The sequence below is a fragment of the Hyperolius riggenbachi genome, chromosome 7, assembly GCF_040937935.1.
Source record: "Hyperolius riggenbachi isolate aHypRig1 chromosome 7, aHypRig1.pri, whole genome shotgun sequence".
Taxonomy (NCBI): Eukaryota; Metazoa; Chordata; class Amphibia; order Anura; family Hyperoliidae; genus Hyperolius; species Hyperolius riggenbachi.
The window spans coordinates 41,163,009-41,189,017 of record NC_090652.1 but is presented as its reverse complement, the minus strand read 5'-3'; the positions used below and the strand labels follow the sequence as shown (position 1 = coordinate 41,189,017).

Here is a 26,009-nt window from a genome sequence, read left to right as displayed (position 1 = left end):
TTCCCTCAATGGGCTGCACCCTATCACCTGTGGCTGCCACCTGTGCATGTCATGTAACAGGCATCGGGATCCAGGTGATAAGCTGTATGGTGTGCAGCTACATGGAACAGGTAAAGTATAACACTCCTCTGCCATTGCTCTGCATTTAAGTAGAGGAGCAGGTCCCCTTAGCTCCCCCCCCCCCTTCCATGTTAGGGCTCATTATTTGTATGGCCCTTTGGTATTATCTTAGATTTTGCCTTTCCCACCAACACATTTCCTCAGGTTCTGCTCACCTTTTGGAAAGGACAGTGTGGACAATGCAGGAAATCTCATGGTCATGTTCTGGAGATGATCTAGGAATTTCTCTGACGAAAACTCTCCTTTCTGAAGTACAATATCGATCATCTTCTCAGTTTTCATAGTAGTTTCTCCGTCATATTGGAGATCAAAGTATTCCTCCAGAGATATGAGATGAAGGCAGTCCAGCTCATCGCACAAACCAGTGACATCCTTCTCAAATATTTCTACAAGCTTCCCTCTCAAACATCTTATAGTCTGCGATGCTTCTCGAATGTAAGCCATGTTCTCAGAATTTCACTATCTGGAAGTAAAAAAATAAATAACACTTTCATACACAGAAAGGGCTACTTTGTAAAGCATTAAAACATAGTATGGTCAAAAAAAGTTTGGGTACAATTCAGGAGTCGTGTATGAAGGGACAGTAAAAGAGACAGTGAAAAACCAGTATGAATACTCCCAATTCCCATGCTAGTCAGTTTCAGCAAGACAATGCAAGATGAGAGGAGGCATCCCAATTGTGATAAAATATGTAATGAGTGGAGGTAATAGGAACAGTCTTACCTCCTGATAAGAGGTTAAGATTTTTATTGTTAGACACAAATAAAAAGACAAGGCGTTTCACAGAACCTGCCCGCTTCCTCAGATCAGCACCAGACAGTGTCTGAGCTCTATATCTCTGTCTCGGAGTGCGAATATGTTGGCGCTCTGAAACAGCACTCATTAAATTATTCAGAGTATTCTCCTGTTTGCTGGTGGCTCAAAGGGCATTTTATGTATAATGTGAAAATATTACCTAAAAGAAAACTTAGGAGGAAAAGTGAACTGAATCGGGACCCTAGTAAGACTAAGTGGTGAGAAAAGCAAATTGTGACAGGCAGAGAGAAGATGCAGAATAAAGGTAGCCAGGGCCGGCCCTAGACTTTTTGCCGCCTGAGGCAAATTTATAAAAAAATTTCAGCCGAGCCGGAGGGGTAGCGGGCAGGACGGGGGTATTGGGCCTAGCGGTGGGGAAGCAGCCGATGCCCAATAGTAAGAGGCACGGGCGGGGAGGACTCACCTTATCCGCGTTCCAGCGTGCGCTCCACTGACGTCACTTCCTGCATCGCCGCCCACTGTATTGTAAGTGGACGGCGATGCAGGAAGTGACGTCAGTGGAGCGCACGCTGGAACGCGGATAAGGTGAGTCCTCCCCGCCCGTGCCTCTTACGATTGAGCATCGGCTACTTCCTATTACAGCTGGAGGGGAGCGCAGATCGGGGGGACCCAGGCGAGGGAGGGGGGTCCGACCCCCTTTTCCACCGCTAGGCCCAATACCCCGTCCTGCCCGCTACCCCTCCGGCTCGGCGGCCGGCCCCCCCGCACCCACGGACGGGCGGGTGCCGCCCCTAGAAGTTTGCCGCCTGAGGCAAACGTTTCACCCCGCCTCATGAGCGGGCCGGCCCAGAAGGTAGCCATGCATCCGCCGACTTGGCAGCCAAACGACCATCCAATTAGATTATTATAATCGAATTGGAGGAAAATCGGTGCCGCCAAGTGCATGCCCGACCAACAATGCGACCAATTGCAGGTTGAAAATTGGTCGCATTCTCGATCGTTCATGCTGCAAGATGTTGTGCTGACTTGCTCAATCAGGTGCGCGGCGGGAACGGCGTGCAATTTCCTGCCGCTTGTCCCTCCATTGCTCCGGGTGCATTCCCCTCTCCAAACATGCACGCTACATGTGGTTTCCTCGTAAGAGCGCATGTGTGACGACACACACGCATGCCCTTACTAGGAAACAACACGGGTTGCACATGTATGCAGGAGGAATCCCGGAAGCCAGCAGGCGAGAAAAGCAGAGGCCGTGGACATTTAATGTATACTTTACACTGGGCACCGTGGTGACATTTACATTAGGGGGGCACAGCGTCGGTGCGGCGAGGCGCCGGATGAGGCACACAAGGCCGATTTTAGCATGAAATTAATCGGGAATCGGCCTGTGGTGTATGGGCAGTTGACAGAACTCTCTCTTATCAGTTTCGATAAGAGAGAGATTTGTCTTTTGGTCAAATCTGCCCATACATCGCTAGGTGTATGGCTACCTTAAAGTGAACCTCCGGACTAAAAATCTACTCAGCAGAACTGAAAAGGCTTGGTATTTCTTTAACAGTTTCACAGCATCAGAACTTTGTTTTTCTTACCAAAGCATCATTTTTAGCAGCATTTTTAGCTAAGCTCCGCCCCATCAAAGAAAACTGCCTGGGCTTTTTTTCCCTGATGCTGTGCAAAGCATGATGGGATTTCCTATGTTGTTATTCACGTTGCCTAGCAACTGGGAGGAATAATCAGCACACAGGACAGTTAGAACTGCGTCTCATGCTCCGTCACCTCCTTTCAACCAAAAAGATGGCTGCCCTCATGAAATCAAACATTTGCCTGTTCTTTTAAAACAGGGTGGGTGAGAGATTATATTACCGATCTATTTTAATTAACATAACTAATGTAAATCAATGACAGTATGTTTGTTTAGGCTGGAGTTCCTCTTTAATGCTAGGTACACACCATACAATTGACGCAGTGCGCCGCAGCAAAAACAATGAGCAGCAAAAACAATGAGTGTGGCCATAACATGATGGGGCAGAGCTAACTAATGTAACAGAGCTAACTAATGTAACTCTGAGGAAGTGGGCCAGAGTTACCAAAATGCCTATTGCTGCAACAGTAACCTTAAAGTACTAAATACAGCCACTATGAAAATCAAATAATAAATGTAGAAACCGTTTATGTCTGACACTTGACATGCAACAACCATTACCTCAGACACTTGAAATGCAACAACCATTACTTTCGACACTTGAAATGCATCAACAATTACCACCGACAATTGAAAAGCAACAACCATTACCACCGGCAATTGAAATGCAACAACCGTTACCACCGACAATTGAAATGCAACAACCGCTACCTCCGACACTTGAAATGCAACAACCGTTACCACCGACAATTGAAATGCAACAACCGCTACCTCCGACACTTGAAATGCAACAACCATTACCTCCGACACTTGAAATGCAACAACCACTACCTCCGACACATGAAATGCAACAACCATTACCACCGACAATTGAAATGCAACAACCGCTACCTCCGACACTTGAAATGCAACAACCATTACCTCCGACACTTGAAATGCAACAACCATTATCTACGACACTTGAAATGCAACAACCGCTACCTCCGACACTTGAAATGCAACAACCATTATCTCCGACAATTGAAATGCAACAACCGCTACCTCCGACACATGAAATGCAACAACCATTACCACCGACAATTGAAATGCAACAACCACTACCTCCGACACTTGAAATGCAACAACCATTACCACCGACAATTGAAATGCAACAACCATTACCTCAGACACTTGAAATGCAACAACCATTACCTCCGACACATGACATGTAACAACCATTACCTCCAACAATTGAAATGCAACAACCGTTACCTCCGACACTTGAAATGCAACAACCGTTACCTCCGACACTTGAAATGCAGCAAACAGGAAAGTGATCAACATTACCTCCCACCCATTAAAATGCAATAAAGGTTACCTCCCACACATTGCAACATGAAATGCGTCAAACGGTACCTCTGACACATGTACAATACACATACATCACCCCACATATGTTAAACTCAGCAGTTACCTCAGACATAAATGCATTAAATGTTCCCCCCACTGGGTGCCCAGTGGGGGTGGGGATGGTGGAACTGCTAAGTGGGATGGGAGGGTGATACTGGGTGGGAGGAGAGTAACACTGAGTGGGGAGGAAGGTGACCGTGAGCAGGAGGAGGGTGACAGTGTTAGGTGAAACTGGGTGGGGAGGAGGATGACAGTGGGGAAGAGGGTGAAGGCGGATGGTGATGGTGGAGAGGAGGGTGACAGTGGGTGGAGAGGAGGGTGACACTGGGTGGAGAGGAGGGTGACCCTGGATGGTGCAACTGGGTGAGGAGGTGAATGACAGTAGGGAGGAGGGTGACGGTGGAGAGGAAGGTGATACTGGGTGGGAGGTAAGTGACAGTGGAGGGTGAAACTAGGTTGGGAGGAGGATGACTGGGGAGGGGAAGAGGGTGACGCTGGTGGGGAGGAGGGTGACAGTAGAGAGAAGGGTGACACTGGGTGTGGAGGAAGGTGACAGTGGGGAGGAGCAGGGTCACCGTGGAGCGTGAAACTGGGTGCGGGGGAAGGATGACAGTGGGGAGGAGAGGAGGGTGACACTGGTTGGGGAGAAGGGAGACACTGGGAGGGTGCCCCAACTTCTTCTTCTCTGTCCTGATTCCCGGGAGTCCCATTGTGGTTTGGCTCGCTGGGAGGGTGCCCCCACCTCCTTCTACTCTGTCCACTTGTGGCCTGGCTGCTGTCTCTGCACGAACAACCAACATGTGGGGGGCAGAGCTGGGGACAGAAGCAGGGCCCGGATTTGTACTTTTTACTGCCCAAGGCCAGCAATTGCCAGCTGCCCCTGACTGACTGCATCAAGTAGCGCTAGCCAATTCCCCCCCCATCCCTGTAGAATAGGTAACCAAGTCCCCACCCCCCTGTAGTATGGGTAGCCAAGTCCCCACCCCCCTGTAGTATGGGTAGCCAAGTCCCACCCTCCTGTAGTATGGGTAGCCAAGTCCCCACCTCCCTGTAGTATGGGTAGCCGAGTTTCCACCCCCTGTAGTATGGGTAGCCAACCCCCCCCTATGTAGTATAGGTAGCCAAACCCCCCTGCAGTATAGGTAGCCAAGCTATCCTGCAGTATAGGCCAAGCCCCCCGTAGTATAGGTAGCCAAGTCCCCCTGTAGTATAGGTAGCCAAGTCCCCTTGTAGTATAGGTAGCCAAGCCCCCCCCCCCCCGTAGTATAGGTAGCCAAGCCCCCCCTCCCCCGTAGTATAGGTAGCCAAGCCCCCCTGTAGTATAGGTAGCCAAGTCCCCCCTGTAGTATAGGTAGCCAAGTCTCCCTGTAATATAGGTAGCCAAGCCCCCCCTGTAGTATAGGTAGCCAAGCCCCCCCTATAGTATAGGTAGCCATGTCCCCCTGTAGTATAGGTAGCCATGTCCCCCTGTAGTATAGGTGTTAGGAATATGGTCATGCCACTTCCTGCCTGCTGGTGGCAGCATCGTGTTGAACTCTGAACTTCCTTTATTCCACCAGCAGATGGCTCTAGAGACTTTGCAGGACCTGAACTTTCCTTGTTCCACCACTGGGTGGCTCTATGCTGGCTGGAGACAGCTCTGCCACTGCAAGGGTTGCTCTCTATGGACTTTGCTTGTCAATCATGCTGCAGGTGTGTCCTCCTTATTTAAGAGCCCTGCAAGGAGCAACCTTGGCCAGAACTTCTGTTATGAGCCTGAACGGAGAAACTGGGATTGATTGCAGTTTGCAGCAACACAGACACTGAGACAGGAATATACTATGCAGGAAGGTTTATTTACAATCGTGCGTACAGTATTATGCAATATCAATGCAGCAGCACACATAACAACTATGTACAGCAGTCAGAGAATATGGTGGCAATTATATGCAAGAACGTAACCACCACATACATACACACCATACAACCAAAGCAAGGTGCAAACCCCAAAACCCTATCTATCTATCTATCTATCTATCTACCTAAATATATACAGGATATATATACACACAGATACACAGGACAAATATATACAATATATACACCAATCGCAGTACAAGAAGGCAGGCACAAAATCACAGTCAGGACAAAGCATAGGTCGGCAACAATCGAGCAATCACGGTACACAAGGAGCAGGCAATAAACGAGATCAGACAGAATCTAGGTTCAGAAACAGGATAACAGATACAGGGATACAGGATACCAAAGAACCAGGATTGTCCAGATACTCCAGCTAGCGAGCACAAAGTTCTGGCCAAGGTTGCTCCTTGCAGGGCTCTTAAATAAGGAGGACACACCTGCAGCATGATTGACAAGCAAAGTCCATAGAGAGCAACCCTTGCAGTGGCAGAGCTGTCTCCAGCCAGCATAGAGCCACCCAGTGGTGGAACAAGGAAAGTTCAGGTCCTGCAAAGTCTCTAGAGCCATCTGCTGGTGGAATAAAGGAAGTTCAGAGTTCAACACGATGCTGCCACCAGCAGGCAGGAAGTGGCATGACCATATTCCTAACAATAGGTAGCCAAGTCCCCCTGTAATATAGGTAGCCAAGTCCCCCTGTAGTATAGGTAGCCATGTCCCCCTGTAGTATAGGTAGCCATGTCCCCCTGTAGTATAGGTAGCCATGACCCCCTGTAGTATAGGTAGCCAAGTCCCCCTGTAGTATAGGTAGCCATGTCCCCCTGTAGTATAGGTAGCCATGTCCCCCTGTAGTATAGGTAGCCAAGTCCCCCTGTAGTATAGGTAGCCAAGTCCCCCTGTAGTATAGGTAGCCAAGCCCCCCCCCTGTAGTATAGGTAGCCAAGCCCCCCTGTAGTATAGGTAGCCAAGTCCCCCTGTAGTATAGGTAGCCAAGTCCCCCTGTAGTATAGGTAGCCAAGCCCCCACTGTAGTATAGGTAGCCAAGTCCCCCTGTAGTATAGGTAGTCAAGCCCCCCCCCCCCCCCTCCTGTAGTATAGGTAGCCAAGCCGCCCTGTAGTATAGTTAGCCAAGTCCCCCAGTAATATACAGTGGGTTGCAAAAGTATTCGGCCCCCTTGAAGTTTTCCACATTTTGTCATATTACTGCCACAAACATGAATCAATTTTATTGGAATTCCACGTGAAAGACCAATACAAAGTGGTGTACACGTGAGAAGTGGAACGAAACTCATACATGATTCCAAACATTTTTTACAAATAAATAACTGCAAAGTGGTGTGTGCATAATTATTCTGCTCCCTTTGATCTGAGTGCAGTCAGTTGCCCATAGACATTGCCTGATGAGTGCTAATGACTAAATAGAGTTCACCTGTGTGTAATCTAATGTCAGTACAAATACAGTTGCTCTGTGAGGGCCTCAGTTGTCTAAGAGAATATTGGGAACAACAACACCGTGAAGTCCAAAGAACACACAAGACAGGTTAGGGATCAAGTTATTGAGAAATTTATCTTAGGCTACAAAAAGATTTCCAAAGCCTTGAACATCCCACGGAGCACTGTTCAAGCGATCATTCAGAAATGGAAGGAGTATGGCACAACTGTAAACCTTACAAGACAAGGCCATCCACCTAAACTCACAGGCCGAACAAGGAGAGCGCTGATCAGAAATGCAGTCAAGGGGCCCATGGTGACTCTGGACGAGCTGCAGAGATCTACAGCTCAGGTGGGAGACTTTGTCCATAGGACAACTATTAGTCATGCACTGTACAAAGTTGGCCTTTATGGAAGAGTGGCAAGAAGAAAGGCATTGTTAACAGAAAGCATAAGAAGTCCCGTTTGCAGTTTGCCACAAGCCATGTGGGGGACACAGCAACCATGTGGAAGAAGGTGCTCTGGTCAGATGAGACCAAAATGGAACTTTTTGGCCAAAATGCAAAACGCTATGTGTGGCGGAAAACTAACACTGCACTTCACTCTAAACACACCATCCCCACTGTCAAATATGGTGGTGGCAGCATCATGCTCGGGGGGTTCATCTCTTCAGCAGGGACAGGGAAGCTTGTCAGAGTTGATGGGAAGATGGATGGAGCCAAATACAGGGCAAACTTGGAAGAAAACCTCTTGGAGACTGCAAAAGACTTGAGACTGGGGCGGAGGTTCACCTTGCAGCAGGACAATGACCCTAAACATAAAGCCAGGGCAACAATGGAATGGTTTAAAACAAAACATATCCATGTGTTAGAACGGCCCAGTCAAAGTCCAGATCTAAATCCAATCGAGAATCTGTGGCAAGATCTGAAAACTGCTGTTCACAAAAGCTGTCCATCTAATCTGACTGAGCTGGAGCTGTTTTGCAAAGAAGTATGGGCAAGGATTTCAGTCTCTAGATGTGCAAAGCTGGTAGAGACATACCCTAAAAGACTGGCAGCTGTAGTTGCAGCAAAAGGTGGTTCTACAAAGTAGTGACTCAGGGGACCGAATAATTACGCACACCCCACTTTGCAGTTATTTATTTGTAAAAAATGTTTGGAATGATGTATGATTTTCGATCCACTTCTCACATGTACACCACTTTGTATTGGTCTTTCACGTGGAATTCCAATAAAATTGATGCATGTTTGTGGCAGTAATGTGACAAAATGTGGAAAACTTCAAGGGGGCCGAATACTTTTGCAACCCACTGTAGGTAGCCAAGCCCCCCCTGTAGTATAGGTAGCCAAGTCTCCCTGTAGTATAGGTAGCCAAGTCCCACTTCCTGCAATATAGGTAGCCACTAGGCAGATTACCCCCTCCCCCCATAGGTAGTGAGATGTCCATGTCCACATCAGTGCAGAGTTAGGCAGGCATGACTTACCGTCACAACAAGGTTCGTGCCTGGGGTCTCCCTCCCTCGCTTGTTGGCACTGCACACCGCTCAACATCCTCAGACCAGCAGTAGCTACACTGAAGATTGGTGCATACGCTACTCAGTGATGGCACATATACTTCAAATAAAGGAAGCGAGCAGTGATGTCACTTCCTGTTTATGCGCGGTCACTGGGCAACATCTGCGTGAATCTTCAGTGTAGCTACCGCTTGTCTGAGGATGCCGGGCGGTGTGCACTAGTGTCAACAATCGCAAGGAGGTGAGGGAGAGGCGAGTTGGTCCCCCTCCCCACCGCTTTGTGACAAAGCTCCCCCCCTCCTGCGCTAATACTACCGCCTCCTGCTGTTTGGTGCAGGGCCAGGAGAGGGAGGCCCTGAGGCCCACCGGGTATTCTCCCAAGTTCCCGTCGGGTCAGTACGAGCCTGTATGGGCCCAGTTGTCATCACTGAAGACACCAGTTTTTTAAACTTGTTAATAAAATGTTTTTTAAGCTTGCAGATAGTAAAGGTATTTTTTCAGTTGTAAAATGCCTACGGGCTTATTCACATAGGGACGTTGCGGATCTGCATTATAAAGTCTTATAACGCGGCTTACTGCAATGCTAATCCTATGGGACGTTCACACTGTGACGTTAGCGTTGCATTGTAACGTGTAGCGTTATAGAAACACACTGCTTGCAGTCTAAACGCAGACGTTACCAGGTACAGAAAAGTATTCTTTACATTGCCTGTATGCTTTACTGTACCTTTTGTATGCGAGGGTAACGCAGCATTAATGTGTGTTACCACCTTTTTTTGTGTTGCATTGAAAAACTGCATTGCGATTTTAACCTTGCATTACAACGCAACACCCCACTGTGAATTAGGCCTGAAAGTTATTTTAAAGAGAATATGAAAGCGATTTCCAAGGAGATAACTCAGTAGAAAAAATTAATTGCCCTGGGCCATATGCAATCAAAAAATAGGTGTAATTTCTGTCGATGGTTTAAAAGGCATTTTATTGACAAGGTGTAAAAATAACAGTTATGACACAGATTCACACCTCCCATTTTTTTTTTATACATAAGAAAGAGGGTCACCTTTCTAGACACACACCTCCAGTTATTAGGTATCATTAGTTTGGAGGCACTGAAATAGAGAAGATACAATAAGGCCCCGTTCACACTTGCGTTTCTGTAAAGAACGGACGGGATGACCGGACCGGATCCGGATCGGTACCGTACGGTTCCGATCCGGTCCGTTTGCATCAGGTATGAATACGGCTGCGATCCGGATCGGTTTGGTAAAAGAGATAACAAACTATATAATGTTGGGGTCTGGGAGGTCAGCAGAAGGTGCACATGTAGAATCAGGTCCTCAGGTGTGTAGGGCCTCACCTCCACGTCCCACATACTGCCAAACAGCTCCAGCACAAAGTCACTGCTGCTCCACTCCAGAAATGCTGGGCTCATGTGTCCCCATCCAAAATGGCCACTAGAAAACGCATAGGAAGTGGGGTAGAACGTCAGGTTTTTATAGCCAGTGTGTTCTGTGCTTTCCGTTTCCCATTGGTTTCTATGCACGGATGGTACAGTCAGTAGGGTGACCATATTTTGATTTCCAAAAAAGAGGACGATCACAACAGCATGTGGGTGTGGTCATGGGCGTGGCCAAATATACAAGACCTTAGCAGTGTGCTGTCCAACTTCGCGGGCATGGAGGGACGTTTGTTTTTTCCACAAATTTCCCCATAAATGGAATCAGATTGGCAGCATATTTCTCTACAAATGCAATGAGATTGGCAGCAGATTTCCCCACAAATGCTATGAGATTCGCAGCACATTTCCCCACAAATGCAATCTTATTGGCAGCAGATTTCCCCACAAATGCTATAAGATTGGCAGCAGATTTCCCCACAAATGCTATGAGATTGGCAACAGATTTCCCCACAAATGCAATCTTATTGGCAGCAGATTTCCCCACAAATGCTATGAGATTGGCAGCAGATTTCCCCACAAATGCTATGAGATTGGCAACAGATTTCCCTACAAATGCAATCTTATTGGCAGCAGATTTCCCCACAAATGCTATGAGATTGGCAGCAGATTTCTCCACAAATGCTATGAGATTGGCAGCAGATTTCCCCACAAATGCTATAAGATTGGCAGCACATTTCCCCACAAATGGGAGATTGGCAGCACATTTCCCCACAAATGGGAGATTGGCAGCACATTTCCCCACAAATGCTATGAGATTGGCAGCACATATCCCCACAAACATATATTTACAGTACAGTGAGGGTCTCAGCAATATATTATACATGTGTATACCAGAAGGGCAGTCCCGCCACGTGCATACATAAATGGAGGTATCTACAAATACACATCTATATTTATATGGGGATGGTCTCACCAACTCCGCTGCAGCTTCTTCCATCACTTCTCTTCTCATACCAGCGCAACCTAACCCGCTACCGTACAGACCGCCTCTCCAACCGCTGTCTGCGTCCCGCCTCCTTCGCAGTGGCGTACCTAGGGTATTTGACACCCGGTGCTGATTATTCAGATAGCACCCTCCGCCCACCCCTCCCCACCAAAAAAGGAAAGAGTGAGAGTGACAGCTACCACTATCCAATATGGCTATGGACTCAATTGTGAACTGCTCTGAGGGAAATGTCTATGTACTCTGTAAAGTGCTGAGGAGAAAGATATCCCTGCTATATAAATACATAATAATAATATGGTAAGAGGTTAGGCCATGACAGGATTAGACTGTGAGCTCCGTGGAGGACTGTCAGTGACATGACTATGTACTCTGTAAAGTGCTGCAGAAGATGTCTGTGTTATATAAATACACAATAATATGGTAGAGACATTAGACTTTGATTATGGAAATATTTGATTATGAGCTCCTCTGAGTAGAGTCAGTGACATTACTTTGTATTCTGTAAAGTGATGCAGAAGATGCCAGTGCTATATAAATACATAAGAATAATATGGTAGTACATTAGACCATGACTATGGTAGTAGTAGATTGTGAGCTCCTCTGAGGACAGTTGGTGACATGACTATGTACTCTGTAAAGTGTTGCATAAGATGTCAGTGAGGTGAAAGCAGGGAAGGGTGGTATAAGAGGTGGCAAGTGGGGAGGGTGGCAGAGGGGGTTAGCAGTGGAGGGGAGCGTGGCATAGAAGTGGCAGGTGGGGAGGGTGGCAGATAGGAGACAGCAGGGGAGGCAGGGGCGTAACTAGAAATCACTGGGCCCCCCTGCGAATATTTGGATGGGGCCCCCCCATAGGTGCCAAATAATCGTAATGGGGCAGCGTTTCACTGTAAATTAATTGTAAAGTGGGCAGCATTTTACCAGACAATCGTAATGTGGGCCAGAAAATCGTAATGTGGGCAGAGTTCACCAGAAAATCGTAATGTGGGCACCAGTCACCAGAAAATAGTAACGTGAGCAGCAGTCACCAGAAAATTGTAACGTGGGCAGCATTCACCAGACAATCGTAATGTGGGCAGCGTTCACCAGAATATCGTAATGTGGGACAGAAAATCGTAATGTGGGCAGAGTTCACCAGAAAATTGTAACATGGACAGCATTCACCAGACAATCGTAACTTGGGCAGTGTTCACCAGAAAATCGTAATGTGGGCCAGAAAATCGTAATGTGGGCAGCGTTCACCAGAAAATCGTAACGTGGACAGCATTCACCAGACAATCGTAACGTGGGCAGTGTTCACCAGAAAATCGTAATGTGGGCCAGAAAATCGCAATGTGGGCAGCAGTCACCAGAAAATCGCCATGTGGGCAGCAGTCACCAGAAAATTGCAATGTGGGCATCAGTCACCAGAAAATCCTAATGTGGGCAGCAGTCACCAGAATATCGTAATGTGGGCAGCAGTCACCAGAAAATCCTAATGTGGGCAGCAGTCACCAGAAAATCCTAATGTGGGCAGCAGTCAGTCACCAGAAAATCCTAATGTGGGCAGCAGTCAGTCACCAGAATGTCGTAATGTGGGCAGCAGACACCAGAAAATCCTAATGTGGGCAGCAGACACCAGAAAATCGCAATGTGGGCAGCAGTCACCAGAAAATCGCAATGTGGGCAGCAGTCACCAGAAAATTGCAATGTGGGCATCAGTCACCAGAAAATCCTAATGTGGGCAGCAGTCACCAGAATATCGTAATGTGGGCAGCAGTCACCAGAAAATCCTAATGTGGGCAGCAGTCACCAGAAAATCCTAATGTGGGCAGCAGTCAGTCACCAGAAAATCCTAATGTGGGCAGCAGTCAGTCACCAGAATGTCGTAATGTGGGCAGCAGACACCAGAAAATCCTAATGTGGGCAGCAGTCACCAGAAAATCGCAATGTGGGCAGCAGTCACCAGAAAATCGCAATGTGGGCAGCAGTCACCAGAAAATCGCAATGTGGGCAGCAGTCACCAGAAAATCCTAATGTGGGCAGCATACACCAGAAAATCGTAATGTGGGCAGCAGACACCAGAAAATCGTAATGTGGGCAGCAGACACCTGAAAATCGTAATGTGGGCAGCAGACACCTGAAAATCGTAATGAGGGCAGCAGACACCTGAAAATCGCAATGTGGGCAGCAGTGACCAGAAAATCGCAATGTGGGCAGCAGTGACCAGAAAATCGTAATGTGGGCAGCAGACACCTGAAAATCGCAATGTGGGCAGCAGACACCTGAAAATCGCAATGTGGGCAGCAGACACCAGAAAATCGTAATGTGGGCAGCAGACACCAGAAAATCACAATGTGGGCAGCAGACACCTGAAAATCACAATGTAGGCAGCAGACACCTGAAAATCACAATGTGGGCAGCAGACACCTGAAAATCACAATGTGGGCAGCAGACACCTGAAAATCGCAATGTGGGCAGCAGACACCTGAAAATCGTAATGTGGGCAGCAGACACCAGAAAATCGCAATGTGGGCAACAGACACCAGAAAATCATAATGTGGGCAGCAGACACCTGAAAATCGTAATGTGGGCAGCAGACACCTGAAAATCGTAATGTGGGCAGCAGACACCAGAAAATCGCAATGTGGGCAGCAGTGACCAGAAAATCGCAATGTGGGCAGCAGTGACCAGAAAATCGTAATGTGGGCAGCAGACACCAGAAAATCATAATGTGGGCAGCAGGCACCTGAAAATCACAATGTGGGCAGCAGACACCAGAAAATCACAATGTAGGCAGCAGACACCTGAAAATCACAATGTAGGCAGCAGACACTAGAAAAAAAAATGCACCTGTGAAAAAAAAACAATTCACTTACCTGACAGAAGTCTTCTCCTCTCCCGGCATCTCTGGCTCGCAGCTCCCCGAGTAGTGTTGTCCGGATCATGAACGATTCGGATCTTTGATCCGAATCTATTTTATGAGTCGATCATCCGAATCATCAAAATGAACGATTCGGATCGGAAAAGGGGCGGGGCCAGGAGCGTGCCCCCTCTCAGCGGGCAGCGGGGTCCTGGAAGCAGGGATCGCTCTGTTGGATGGGAGCCAGCCTTGCAGGGACAGGTAGATGAGAGAAAGGGGACATGGGTGCCACTGCCAGATATGTGTAGAGCACACATACTGGCTGCAATGTGCTGCCCATTATAGGCTGGCTGTTCCGTAGTGCTGCACAGTGATCACATTGGAAGCTTTTGGCTCAGCACAGCTCAGTAACTTTGCAGGCACTGTGATTGCAGCGTAATATGATCCTCCTGCACTCGGCACTAAACAGCTGCACTTATCTTTGGGGAATGCTTTCTTTCACTGTGAGACGTTTCCATTCAGAGTATACAGATGACCATATAGGTGAAATACATGTAAAGCATATGATTGCAGCATGTGGGTATTGTGTGCAAACATTTCTGCTCTCTGCTTGTCCCTTCTCTGTCCACTCCCTGACCTCTGTCCAACTTCTCCCCTTCTCTGTGTGTCCACCCCCTCCCCTTCTCCTGCCCACAGACCTGTCCTGCTGTTCATTTCACCCCCGAATGCTTCGGTAGTAAAATGATCCGAGATTCGGATCAAAGATCCGGATCTCTTCAATGATCCGATTCGAATCATCCGGATCATTGAAAAGATCCGAACTTCCCATCTCTATCCCCGAGTCCTCCTGCAGCACATCTCCCGCGCTGACAGGCAGAGTGCAGGGCTACGGCAAGATGGCTGCCGAAGCCCTGTACTAGAGACACAAAGTCTCCAGTGTAGGGCTTCTTCGGCGGCCATCTTGCCGTAGCCCTGCTCTGCCTGCCGGAGACTATGCAGGCTGCTGAAGCGGGGCTGCGGGGAATGAACTGGCGCAGCGTCTATTAGACGCTGCGGCCAGTTGAGCACCTTGCTGGGGGGTCCAGAGCAGCGCTCCCCCCACGGACAGTGAGCGGGCCCCAGAGCAGCCCCGGGCGGCCGGGCCCCCCTGCGGCTGAGAGAGTCGCATCCCCGGTAGGTACGCCGGTGGTGACAGCCTTTCCTCCTCCGGGCCCCTGACTTGCTAGGGGCCCCCCTGCAACTGCAGGGGCTGCAGGGTCTATTCCTACGCCCCTGCTGTAAACCCTCTAGATGTCCTGTGTGTCCTTCTCCATTGTTCAGACTGTTTTCTACAGCAAGAGATTGTAACCAAAATGGCCATGTGTCAGTTTGCTGTCCCTCTGCTGCTCCCTGCTGGTGAGGGGTCGCACTGCACCCTCATGTTGTGGGCAATGAGGGAAATTGTGAAAAGATGGAGACCTCAGTCATTAGCTGATAGTAAAGGGTTCAGAGAAGAAAACATGGTAAATATTTCTATGCCAATTTTTTCTTTTGTCAGACTAGGAAAAAGCAAACTATCCAAATCTAAAATCCTGAACCAGGTTCTTAACCCAGCCCAGCAGCATCATAACTTCTTCATACATGAGGATATGGAAGGAGGAAACGTTGAAAGAGAAATATCTGATGGACTTGTGGAGATTTCCTGGTATTTTCCTTGTGGTAAATCTGATGTGTTCCCAGAACCAATCGCAGTGACCAACCTACGAGGAGAACTGGAGTCCAACTTAGAACAGTTTACATTCTTGACTCGAATCTCATCGGCTATGTTTATATTCATTGAGAACATTTCTGTGAGTCAATTCAGGCTGCTATCAGGCTACATTAATAGTGAGGCCAAATATTATTTCATAGTTACTCCAGACAGAGGTAAAAAAATTACCACCGAAACCACAAAACACATAAAAGAACTAATGCCAATTTTAAACATGAATATAGCAAACGATGTTCTTGCAAAAACCAGCACAGCCAATGATGCAGCTCTAGTGAAGAAAATTCAAAATTCTATTGAGGGTTTCTTAAAAAATTATCAGGAACATGATAAAAAGCTGTATCTCATCAAAAATAAAATCCAAGCGCTTCATATCTCTGTTGATGAGAATTCCCCTAAATGCCAGAAAGCAAAACAGTGTGCAAGTAAAATTACCTCTGTAATAAAAGATGTGGAAGCATATAAGAAGGAAACTCTGAAACTACAGGGAGAGATGTGGAAAAAGTTATCAGAAATAGAGAAGGAACTGTGCAGAATGACAAAACAAGGGGAAAAGAGCGCAGAAGAATATCGGTCCGAGCTTATAGAGCAGAGTAAATCACTGCACCAAAAACAATACGAGCATGAAATTCCTGTAGGCATAGTGGATTTTATTGATGCAATAACTGACAAATCAGACACTGAAAAACATTATTTCTTAAAATGGATGAAATTTGAGTTGGATTCTATTGCCAGGAATAATATTTCTTTGCTGCAGTCAGAATACAAAGAGAAATGTAATAGTAAATCAGATACTTTAGAACTCAAACAGCTGGATCAGAAAATCTCTGACAGTTCTTTAGGAATCGAACACTTCTTAAGGGAGTTGGGGCAATTTTATGAAGCTGAATATTCTACTGGGGGCAAAAAAGTGAATAATAAAACTATACGTCAATTCAGTAGACTTCCGGGAATTGCTGCTAAGCTCTTAATAGAAGGGTTCCCATTGGAGCTTATGGATGGAGATGCATCCAACATACCCTTGCAGTGGATAACTGATGTCTTGAATGAACTGGACACAAATACTGGAGGACAATGCAGGATGAGAGTAATAACTGTGCTGGGAGTACAAAGTACGGGGAAATCCACTCTTTTGAACACCATGTTTGGTCTGCAGTTCCCGGTGGCCAGTGGAAGATGCACACGGGGAGCCTTTATGACTCTTCTCAGTGTCAAAGAGAACTTTCAGATGGAGCTGGGATGTGAGTTCATCCTGGTGATAGATAGTGTTGGGCGAACACCTGGATGTTCGGGTTCGGGCCGAACAGGCCGAACATGGGCCAGATGTTCGGCATGTTCGGCCCGAACGCCGAACTCAATGGGAGTCAATGGGACCCCCGAACATGCCCATTTTGGGGGCCCTATGGGGTCGCAGGCATAAGGGGGGAGCATGCCCCGGTCGCGGGGGGGGTCGGAAATTCCCCCCACCCCCTCCGCTAGCGCTCCCCCCTCTGCCCGCTTCTCCATACAAAAAGTTTGAAACAAGTTCAATAGTACCTGGCTGGTGGCACTGGCTGGCAGTGGAGTGAGGAGGAGGAGGAGTCCGAGTAGCAGAGTGACGTTGAGGCCGGGCAGCGGGCGGTTCAGCGCTAGTACCCTTGTGGTACTTCCGCCCTTTCTCTGACCTCACGTCCTCTGCGTGATGACGCATACGAGGGTACGCGTGATGCGTACCCTCGTATGCAGAGGACGTGAGGTCAGAGAAAGGGCGGAAGTACCACAAGGGTACTAGCGCTGAACCGCCCGCTGCCCGGCCTCAACGTCACTCTGCTACTCGGACTCCTCCTCACTCCACTGCCAGCCAGTGCCACCAGCCAGGTACTATTGAACTTGTTTAAAACTTTTTGTATGGGGAAGCGGGCAGAGGGGGGAGCGCTAGCGGAGGGGGTGGGGGGAATTTCCGACCCCCCCCGCGATCGGGGCATGCTCCCCCCTTATGCCTGCGACCCCATAGGGGGCATAGGGGGGCAGTATTCGGCCGAACAGGGCCCTGTTCGGCCGAACAGGGGCCCTGTTCGGCCATGTTCGGCCATGCATTCTGCAGTTCGGGCGAACCCCGAACAGTTTGGCCGAACACCACCAGGTGTTCGGCCGAACTCGAACATCACCCGAACAGGGTGATGTTCTGCAGAACCCGAACAGTGGCGAACACTCTTCGCCCAACACTAGTGATAGACACTGAGGGTCTGAAAGCTCCAGAGTTGGCCTCTTTGGAAGGCAGTTATGAACATGACAATGAGTTGGCTACACTGGTAGTTGGATTAAGTGATATAACCATAGTCAACATGGCCATGGAAAACACAGCAGAAATGAAAGATATTCTACAGATTGTAGTCCATGCATTCCTAAGAATGAAAGAAGTTGGAAAGAAACCCAACTGCCAGTTTGTACACCAGAATGTGAGTGATGTATCTGCTCATCAGAAGAACACGAGAGACAGGCAAAAACTTCTGGAACAATTGGATGAAATGACCAAAGTGGCAGCAAAAATGGAAAAGAAAAGTGGAATCACGATGTTCAGTCATGTAATGGACTACGATCTAGAGAAACACAACTGGTACATTCCTGGGCTCTGGCAGGGAATCCCTCCAATGGCTCCAGTAAACTTTGGTTATAGTGAAAATGTTCATGAGCTGAAATTGTATTTGCTGGATTTTTTGAGATCACAAAAGTCTGAAAACGTTAATTGCAAAATCCCAGACTTTATTACATGGGTAAAAAGTTTGTGGAGTGCAGTGAAACATGAGAAATTTATTTTCAGTTTCAGAAACAGTCTGGTGGCTGAGGCTCATAACAAACTGTCTGTGCAATACTCCCTCTGGGAATGGGAATTCACTAAAAAGGTCCATAGCTGGATGATCAGTACAGAGACTTATATCAGAAATGAATCTGCAGACAACCTGAACACAGAGATTTGTGAAGAATTAAAAGCTAAACTTCAACAGTTACTGTCGGAAGAAGAAAACGCGATCTTAAATCTACTAGGAAAATATTTTGAGAGCAAATGTGAAAATGTTCATTTAATCGAACGCTACAAAAAAGATTTCTTCTTGAGTGCAAAATTCCTAAGAAAGGAACTGGACAGGAGTGCAATTAATAAGCTCAATGAGACAATTTCTATTCAGAAAGGAAAATTTCATATTCTGAATATCCAGAAAACCTCACAACAGCGTATTGAAAAAGAAATAACTGAACTCCTAGAAAGCTGCAGAAATAGGAATTGTGAACTTGGAAAAGTGAAACCAAAGAAAGAATTTGAAGAAATGTGGAAGAGAACACTTTCTGGTTTACAGGTGGAGGTACTAGCAAAGCGGAACGTTGGCCAAGCACTCCTTCAGCATCTGAAAAATGAAATGGGTACAGAGGGAGGAGGAATTAACCAAAAACTAAACAATGTGATGTGCTTGGAAGGTTTGGGGGACAAGCAATTTGTGGCAGATAACAGTTACATTGACTCTTTTTGGAAGCACATGCCATATAACAAACAAGAAGACCAAATAAAAGATCTTGCCACCAGTTTGATAGATATGTGTGAAAAGTACATCAGAAAGAAGGCAGGTACCACAGCGGACTATAATGATACCTACTGCCTGGAGCTGCTCATCATGATCAATAATACGCTTGATGAAAAAGCTAGCAAAAAAATCCATTTTACAAAAAATTTCATTCTAGATATTAAACTGCACATCTTTGGAAAAGCAACTGTAGAATTTCAGACGATGCACGATAACTTCATTCAAGAAAATGATCCAATAATTTGTCTGGAGAAACTAAAACCTCAATACCTGGCGACATTTGAGAGCATTTTCCATGAGAAGGATGAGTGTCAAATCAGAGCCAAGAAATTCTGTGAGCAGTGCCTAAAGCCAGCCCTTACTGATTATATTCTGAGGCATCTAGGCAAGGAGATCATTGATGAGATTATGAAAAGTTCTGATATATTTAGCAGTAGAAGTGCTTTCCAGCAGAACGTACTGGAATATTTGCTTAAGAAAAACATGTTTAAATACTATTTACGTTACATAAATGATTATGAGAAATTTGTGAACAATTGGATATATAGGCATATTATTGAAAAATATAAGAACTCGCCAACTCATATACGCCTAGAAGAAAAACTCTTATCGTCTCTAATTCAGAAAGTCCAGGAAGTCTTACGGAATGAGAAATGTATGGAAACAGAAACCATTGCAACGTTCCTGGATCAGTTCTGTGAGTTGCTGAATACAGAAATAGTCATTGCACAGAATGAAATGAAGGTGATCACTTTCTGTAATACAGCAAATGTTGAGCAATTCTCAGAGGATATCCTTTTCTATCTCCCGACAATAAAGGAGCAGATTCTATCAGATGAGAAATTAAAGGACATTTCATCTGTTCTTAAAAGTGTGACACTGAAACCACAGGAGGAATTATTCAAGAAGGTGATTGGTTGTGGGAAGCAATGTCCATTCTGTAAAGTTCCCTGTGAAAATGTCGGAGGTGACCACCAGGAGCACTGCGCTTCTCTACATAGACCTGAGGGATTGGGAAGATACAGATGGGAAATGGATAAGACTTTGGTCACAGAAATCTGTTCCACCTCTGTGGTTTCTAACGCTAGATTTAGAAATTCAGAGACAGATGGAAAATATCACCCATACAAGGAGTACCGGAAGTACTATCCAGATTGGGCCATACAACCTGATGCCAGCCTCAAGTCCTCAGATTACTGGAAATACATTTTTGTGCATTTCAATGATGAATTTGCAGAAAAATATAAAGCAGAACCAGCCAAGCTTCCAAAAGATTGGAAGACAATCACACAAGAGAATGCTCTTGAAAGTTTGAAAGAGTCATTCAATACCAAATGATAACAGTATGGCTGTGTAAGATGCCATCATGGAGATCCAATGTAAAATTATATGCTTTGCAAATTTACTTTAGTTATGAACCCAAGCCAAAGACATACCTAAAAAGACACATACTTGCTGAAGAAGAGGGAATCTTCTGGATCCTGTAGAGACTTCTCACGTCCTCCTTGCTGCTGTTGCTGCTGCTGGGTGGAACTCTCTGGAAGTTCTGGACCATGCACACCTTCAGACACCAGCGTGGCCATGCAAGTACCACCCCACCTGCACAGTAGCATGGAGCTTCTTGTGCTTGAGTGGGTCCAGCTTACTGCGCAGGCACAGCCATACTTACATCCCCTGTCTCTAATACTTTCAGACAGAGACCCTGAACAAGCATGCAGCAGATTAGGTGTTAATGACATTTATTGTCAGATCTGACAAGTTTATCTGCATGCTTGTTTCTGGTGTGACTCAGACACTACTGCAGCCAAATAGATCAGCAGTGCTCCCGGGCAACTGGCATTGTTTAACAGGAAATAAAATATGGCAGCCTCCATAGTCTTCTCTCTACAGTTGTCCTTTAAGTATGTCTTGTGCTTGAGCACCATTTAAACCTAGGGATAAGCTTCTGAATTCTGCAGAAATCAGTATTCTGATGTGGAATTTGAAATACCGAGTGAAATTCTGTGGAATTCGGACAGAATTTCTGACATGACATTATAGTCAAGACCACCGACTTCCTCCGTTAATTGCAAAGCCCTTATAAATGCAATATTCACCAAATTTCCCACGTATCTTTGGGAGAATGTTGGGAACAAATGAGAAAAAAAATTGTTTCTGAAACTTCAAAGAAAAAATGTTTTTAAAGTCAGTACAATGACATTCTGCAGCGGAATTCAGCTATTTACATTAGAGTAAATACCGTCAATTTCAAAAGTTAATTGCAAAGCCCCCTATAAATGCAATCTTCACCAAATTTCCCAGGTACCATTGGCAGAATAGTGGGAACAAGTGATAAAAACATTTCCAAAAGACCCAGTAATTTTTGAAAAAAACAATTTTGAATACTTCAAAGAAAAAATGTTTTTCAAACTGGATAAAATGACATTTTGCTGCATACACTTTTGTGGAGCCTGGACCATGTGGGGTTCTGCAGCCTGAGCTACCAGACACCACACCCCATGGCCCATGGTATTGGGGGGGGGGGCTCTGGCAAAGCCTACCCCTTTCCCGCTGAGCCCTTGCCCAATCCATGGACAAGAGGCACTTCCCACTCCTGATTTTCAGGAGGAAGTGGCTGCGTCGACACCCAGGGGGGTTCATGGTGGCATCTGGGGGTCCCTTTTAACAAGGGGAGCTCCAGATGTCCGCTGTCTGTTCTAACAAAGATTTAAAATGAAATAAAAATGTAACAATGACGAAAGTATTGTAAAATACTTGATTAACCATAAATATGTACCTTTGGATAATCCTATACCAAAATCCTCAAAAATGTCCCACGTCATTATCCTCAAATACTCGTTGAACGACAAAGAACAGCCGTGCACGCCGATTTTTGTACTGGCACTTGCTATACTAAGTATAGTGAGCCCCAGCAGAGCATTTTTGAAAGTTCCTCCAAGACTCCCTATTGGTCCCTTAACAAACCAATAGGAGTCTAGCTTCTCAGGGAGAATTTCTATTGGTCTGTTAAAGGACCAATGGGGAGCCCTGGAGGGACTTAAGTATAGCAAACCCTGACACTGCTGCCAGCACATTTCCCAGCAAGCCACGCCCTATTTTTTCTTTGAAGCATTCAAAATCAATTTTCTCAAAAACTACAAGGTCTTTTTGGAAAATATTCTTGCACTGTTCCCACTAGTCTCCCAAAGATACCTGGAAAATTTGGTGAAGATTGTATTTACGGGGCTAATTGCAATTAACGGTGGAAGACAACACTATTGACTATAATGTAATGGCTGAAATTCCCTCTGAATTCTGTTGAATACTGCTTGGAAAGCGGAATTAACAGGTGGAATTCTCAATTCCATCGCATTTGGAATTTGGCATTTCCAAACATTCCTATTTAAATAAGGATATGACCTTAGGATCCGCCCATCACGCCTTTGTTCCTCCTTAACTTACTCCCTCTGTCTTAATTTTAATTTCTATGCTCCTATAAACCGGGTCTTATGATCTTCAACTTGTTAATAGATCCATGTTTCTTCTCTGTTTGTTTTTCTCCAAATCATTATTTTGGATATACTGTACCTGGCCCAGGTGTGAAGAGGACAGCACTTTAAGGTATAGAGATACAGAGCCTTATTCAATTCACTTGTTCTCCTCAGGCTGGTGTCACACTATGAATTGGCATTAGCATTGCGGTGCAGCGCGCCCAACACACCGCAATGCACCGCCAAAAACAGTCCTTCAGGGAACAGCGTGTTAGTACATAGTGTTCCCTGTCTGGCATCCATCTAAACAGGAAGTGACGCATGCTTTCGGTCACTTCCTGTTTCACGTATGTAGAATTGCATGGAAGCGTATTGTAAAAACACGCTTCTGCTCATGTGTACCGTGACATCGCAATTCGAAAGTGCTTAAAAAACCCTGCGTTGCCATAGACTAACATAACTTCCAAGCCGACGCTGATCGACGCAGGTCACCACACGGTAACGTAGGTATGCGCTAGCGTTAAATCAGGCACTTATGGTGCAGCATACCACAAAGTGGGAAGTATGAACTTCCTCATAGACTTTCATTAGGCTGTGATAGCAGTTTGGCTATTTGCTGCAATGCACCACGCCAGTGTGAAAGGGCTCAAGGAGATAATTTTTCTTCTTTTGTTTAAAAAAAGTATTTTCTTACTTGCTGGTGCCAATTTTTTTAATAAGGTGTAAAAATATCACCTAAGAGAAAATGTAGGAAAAACGTAGTCTTTAAAGGGAAAGTCCAAGCAAAAAAAAAAAATGAGTTTCACTTACCTGGGGCTTCTACCAGCCCTAGGTAGCCATCCTGTGCCCTCGTAGTCACTCACTGCTGCTCCAGTCCCCCGCTGGCAGCTTTCTGACCTCGGAGGTCAGGGCCACATTGCATACATTTTTACGCATTCCAGCTAGTGCAGGAAAAAAAATGTACGCATTGCACCACTAACGCGTAAAAATGTATGTGTTAATGTTCCTGCACTAGCTGGAATGCGTAAAAATGTACGCAATTCGGCCCTGACCTCTGAGGTCAGAAAGCTGCCAGCGGGGGACTGGAGCAGCAGTGAGTGACTACGAGGGCACATGATGGCTGCATGGGGCTGGTAGAAGCCACAGGTAAGTGAAACTCATTTTTTTTTTTTTGCTTGGACCTTCCCTTTAATAGGATACGGTTTATTCACTGAGTTGTGTTAATGCTTGTAGTAATTTCAAGGTTATACAGTTATTAGAGATGACCACAAATTTTGAATAATCACAATTTCGCAATTTGCAATCATATGTATTTTGTATGTAAACGTAATCAGGAACAGTAATTTTGAGTAATTCTTATGTAATTTCATTCCAACTATAGCGGTTAATAGCAAAGCCGCCATACATGCTATAGTCACTAAAACTGCTACCTATGTTAAAGGGGACCTAAACTGAGAGGGATCTGGATGTTTCCCTATAAACAATACCAGTTACCTGGCAGTCCTGCTGATCTCATTGGCTGCAGTAGTGGCTGAATCACAGACCTGAAACAAGCATGCAACTCATCCAGTCTGACTTCAGTCAGAGCACCTGATCTGCATGCTTGTTAAGGCGCTGAGGCTAAATGTATTAGAGACACAGGATCAGCAGGAGAGTCAGGCAACTGGTATTATTTTAAAAGGAAAAAGCCATATCCTTCTCAGTTTAGGTTCCCTTTAAGGGGAATAGTGGGAATAAGACAAAAAGACATTGTTCAAAAAGACCTTGTAGTTTTCAGGATATTTGATTTTGAAAATGCAAAGGAAAAATGGTTTGTAAACTGTCAGTTTTCTGACTTTTAAAAAAGCTGACATATTTAAAATCAATGTTCTCAAAAACTACAAGGTGTTGTTGAAAAGTTGTTGTTTTTTTACTTGTTCCCACCATACTTCTTAACAAACGTACATGGTATTGTTGGTGACGATAGCATGTATAGTGGCTGTGCTATTAAAGTGGACCCAAATTAAAAATACAAGATTTCAGAAATAAAATCTATTTTCTAAATTATAATAATAAATAGCTGCCTTTTTTCAGCTGCATGATGACAAATATAAAATATTTTACATTTATTGGAGGAACCCCTCCCTTCCTTTCAAATTGCCGGGATTTTTCCGGCAAACTGGTGGAGTAGGTGGTGTCCGGCAATGAAGAAATTGCTAATGGCTGCCCCCAGTATAACCCTAGCTATGAAAAGAGAAGGGTGAAAAGCATGCAATGAAATGATCATAGGTTTGAAGGAGTGTTTATTTATCTTTGTATGTGTCAGAGTGGTGCAACTAAATATTTTTAATTTAAAAAATGTTTGGTTTGGGTCCGCTTTAACTGCTTAACTCAGCGCTTATTTACGCAAAATTTCATGTAATTATGCAAAATTAAAAAACAGATTACCACCAAATCAATTGAATGTCCAAATCGTAAATTCCTATGGGCATAATTACAAATCATGATCGTAATTAGCAGATTACGGTCATCACTAAGGGCCTGAGCCCACTAACGCAGTTGTGTCCACTTTTCAGTTACACATCAGTGTTACAGATGCTGGAAAGCAGACAGAAGCAGACACAACTGTGTTAGTGGGCTCAGGCCCTTAGGGCCTGTTCCCACTACATGCAAATTGGATGCAGAATGGATGCAGAAAAACTGACTCCAATGAATGCCTATGGGCCTGTTTCCACAAACGTGATTTTTCTCATGCAGATTTTCCCATGGGCATTCATTGGAGTCCTTTTTTCTGTATCCATTCTGCATCCTATCTGCGTGTAGTGGAAACAGGCCCTAAGAGTTATATCATAAGTAAGAGATCCTATGCCATGGGAAAATTCTGTGTAAGAAAAAAGGCTTGGTCCAGTTACATTTTTCTCCTAAGTTTTCTCCTATGAGATATTTTTCATTTTGTTTAAAATAGCTAGCTTTTCAGCATTCTACAATTGAAAAGGTACCAAAAAGCAGATGAAAAGGTGCTACCAAAATGATTAGTATTTTCTTGCTTGCTGGTAGCTTAAAGTGTAACTGTCGGGCATAAAATCAAAAATCAATTCTTTATTTTTATCTGGTAAACAAGTAATAAGCATGCTAATCGGGCAATCCAAAAGTTAAACTCTCTGTTACTTTTCTTGTTTATAAATGATTATTCCCCAGTTGATTATTCCCCAGTTTACCTGACTCTTATTTGGTACGTTGCTGCAAAAAGGAAGTTGCAGGGCATGGTGGG

The 26,009-nt window shown here is 45.5% G+C and overlaps 1 protein-coding gene across 1 annotated transcript; it reads left to right on the top strand.

Moving 5' to 3' along the window:
* Positions 1–771: 771 nt before the first annotated feature.
* LOC137525989 (interferon-induced very large GTPase 1-like) lies at positions 772–20,627 on the top strand. Its single transcript, XM_068247198.1, has 5 exons — positions 772–824; positions 3,082–3,722; positions 9,082–9,136; positions 15,235–17,000; positions 17,950–20,627. Exons 1-5 carry the CDS (start codon positions 772–774, stop codon positions 20,625–20,627), a joined length of 5,193 nt encoding a protein of 1,730 aa, XP_068103299.1.
* The last annotated feature ends 5,382 nt before the right edge of the window (positions 20,628–26,009 follow it).

Bases quoted from the DNA above. Each gene is read 5' to 3' on its own strand.
- LOC137525989 (XM_068247198.1), top strand. From the start codon at position 772: ATGCAAGATGAGAGGAGGCATCCCAATTGTGATAAAATATGTAATGAG. The intron at 3,723-9,081 runs GTAACAACCATT...TGTTTGGTGCAG, and splicing joins TTACCTCCGACACATGACAT to GGCCAGGAGAGGGAGGCCCT. The intron at 9,137-15,234 runs GTCAGTACGAGC...CTGCAACTGCAG, and splicing joins TTCTCCCAAGTTCCCGTCGG to GGGCTGCAGGGTCTATTCCT.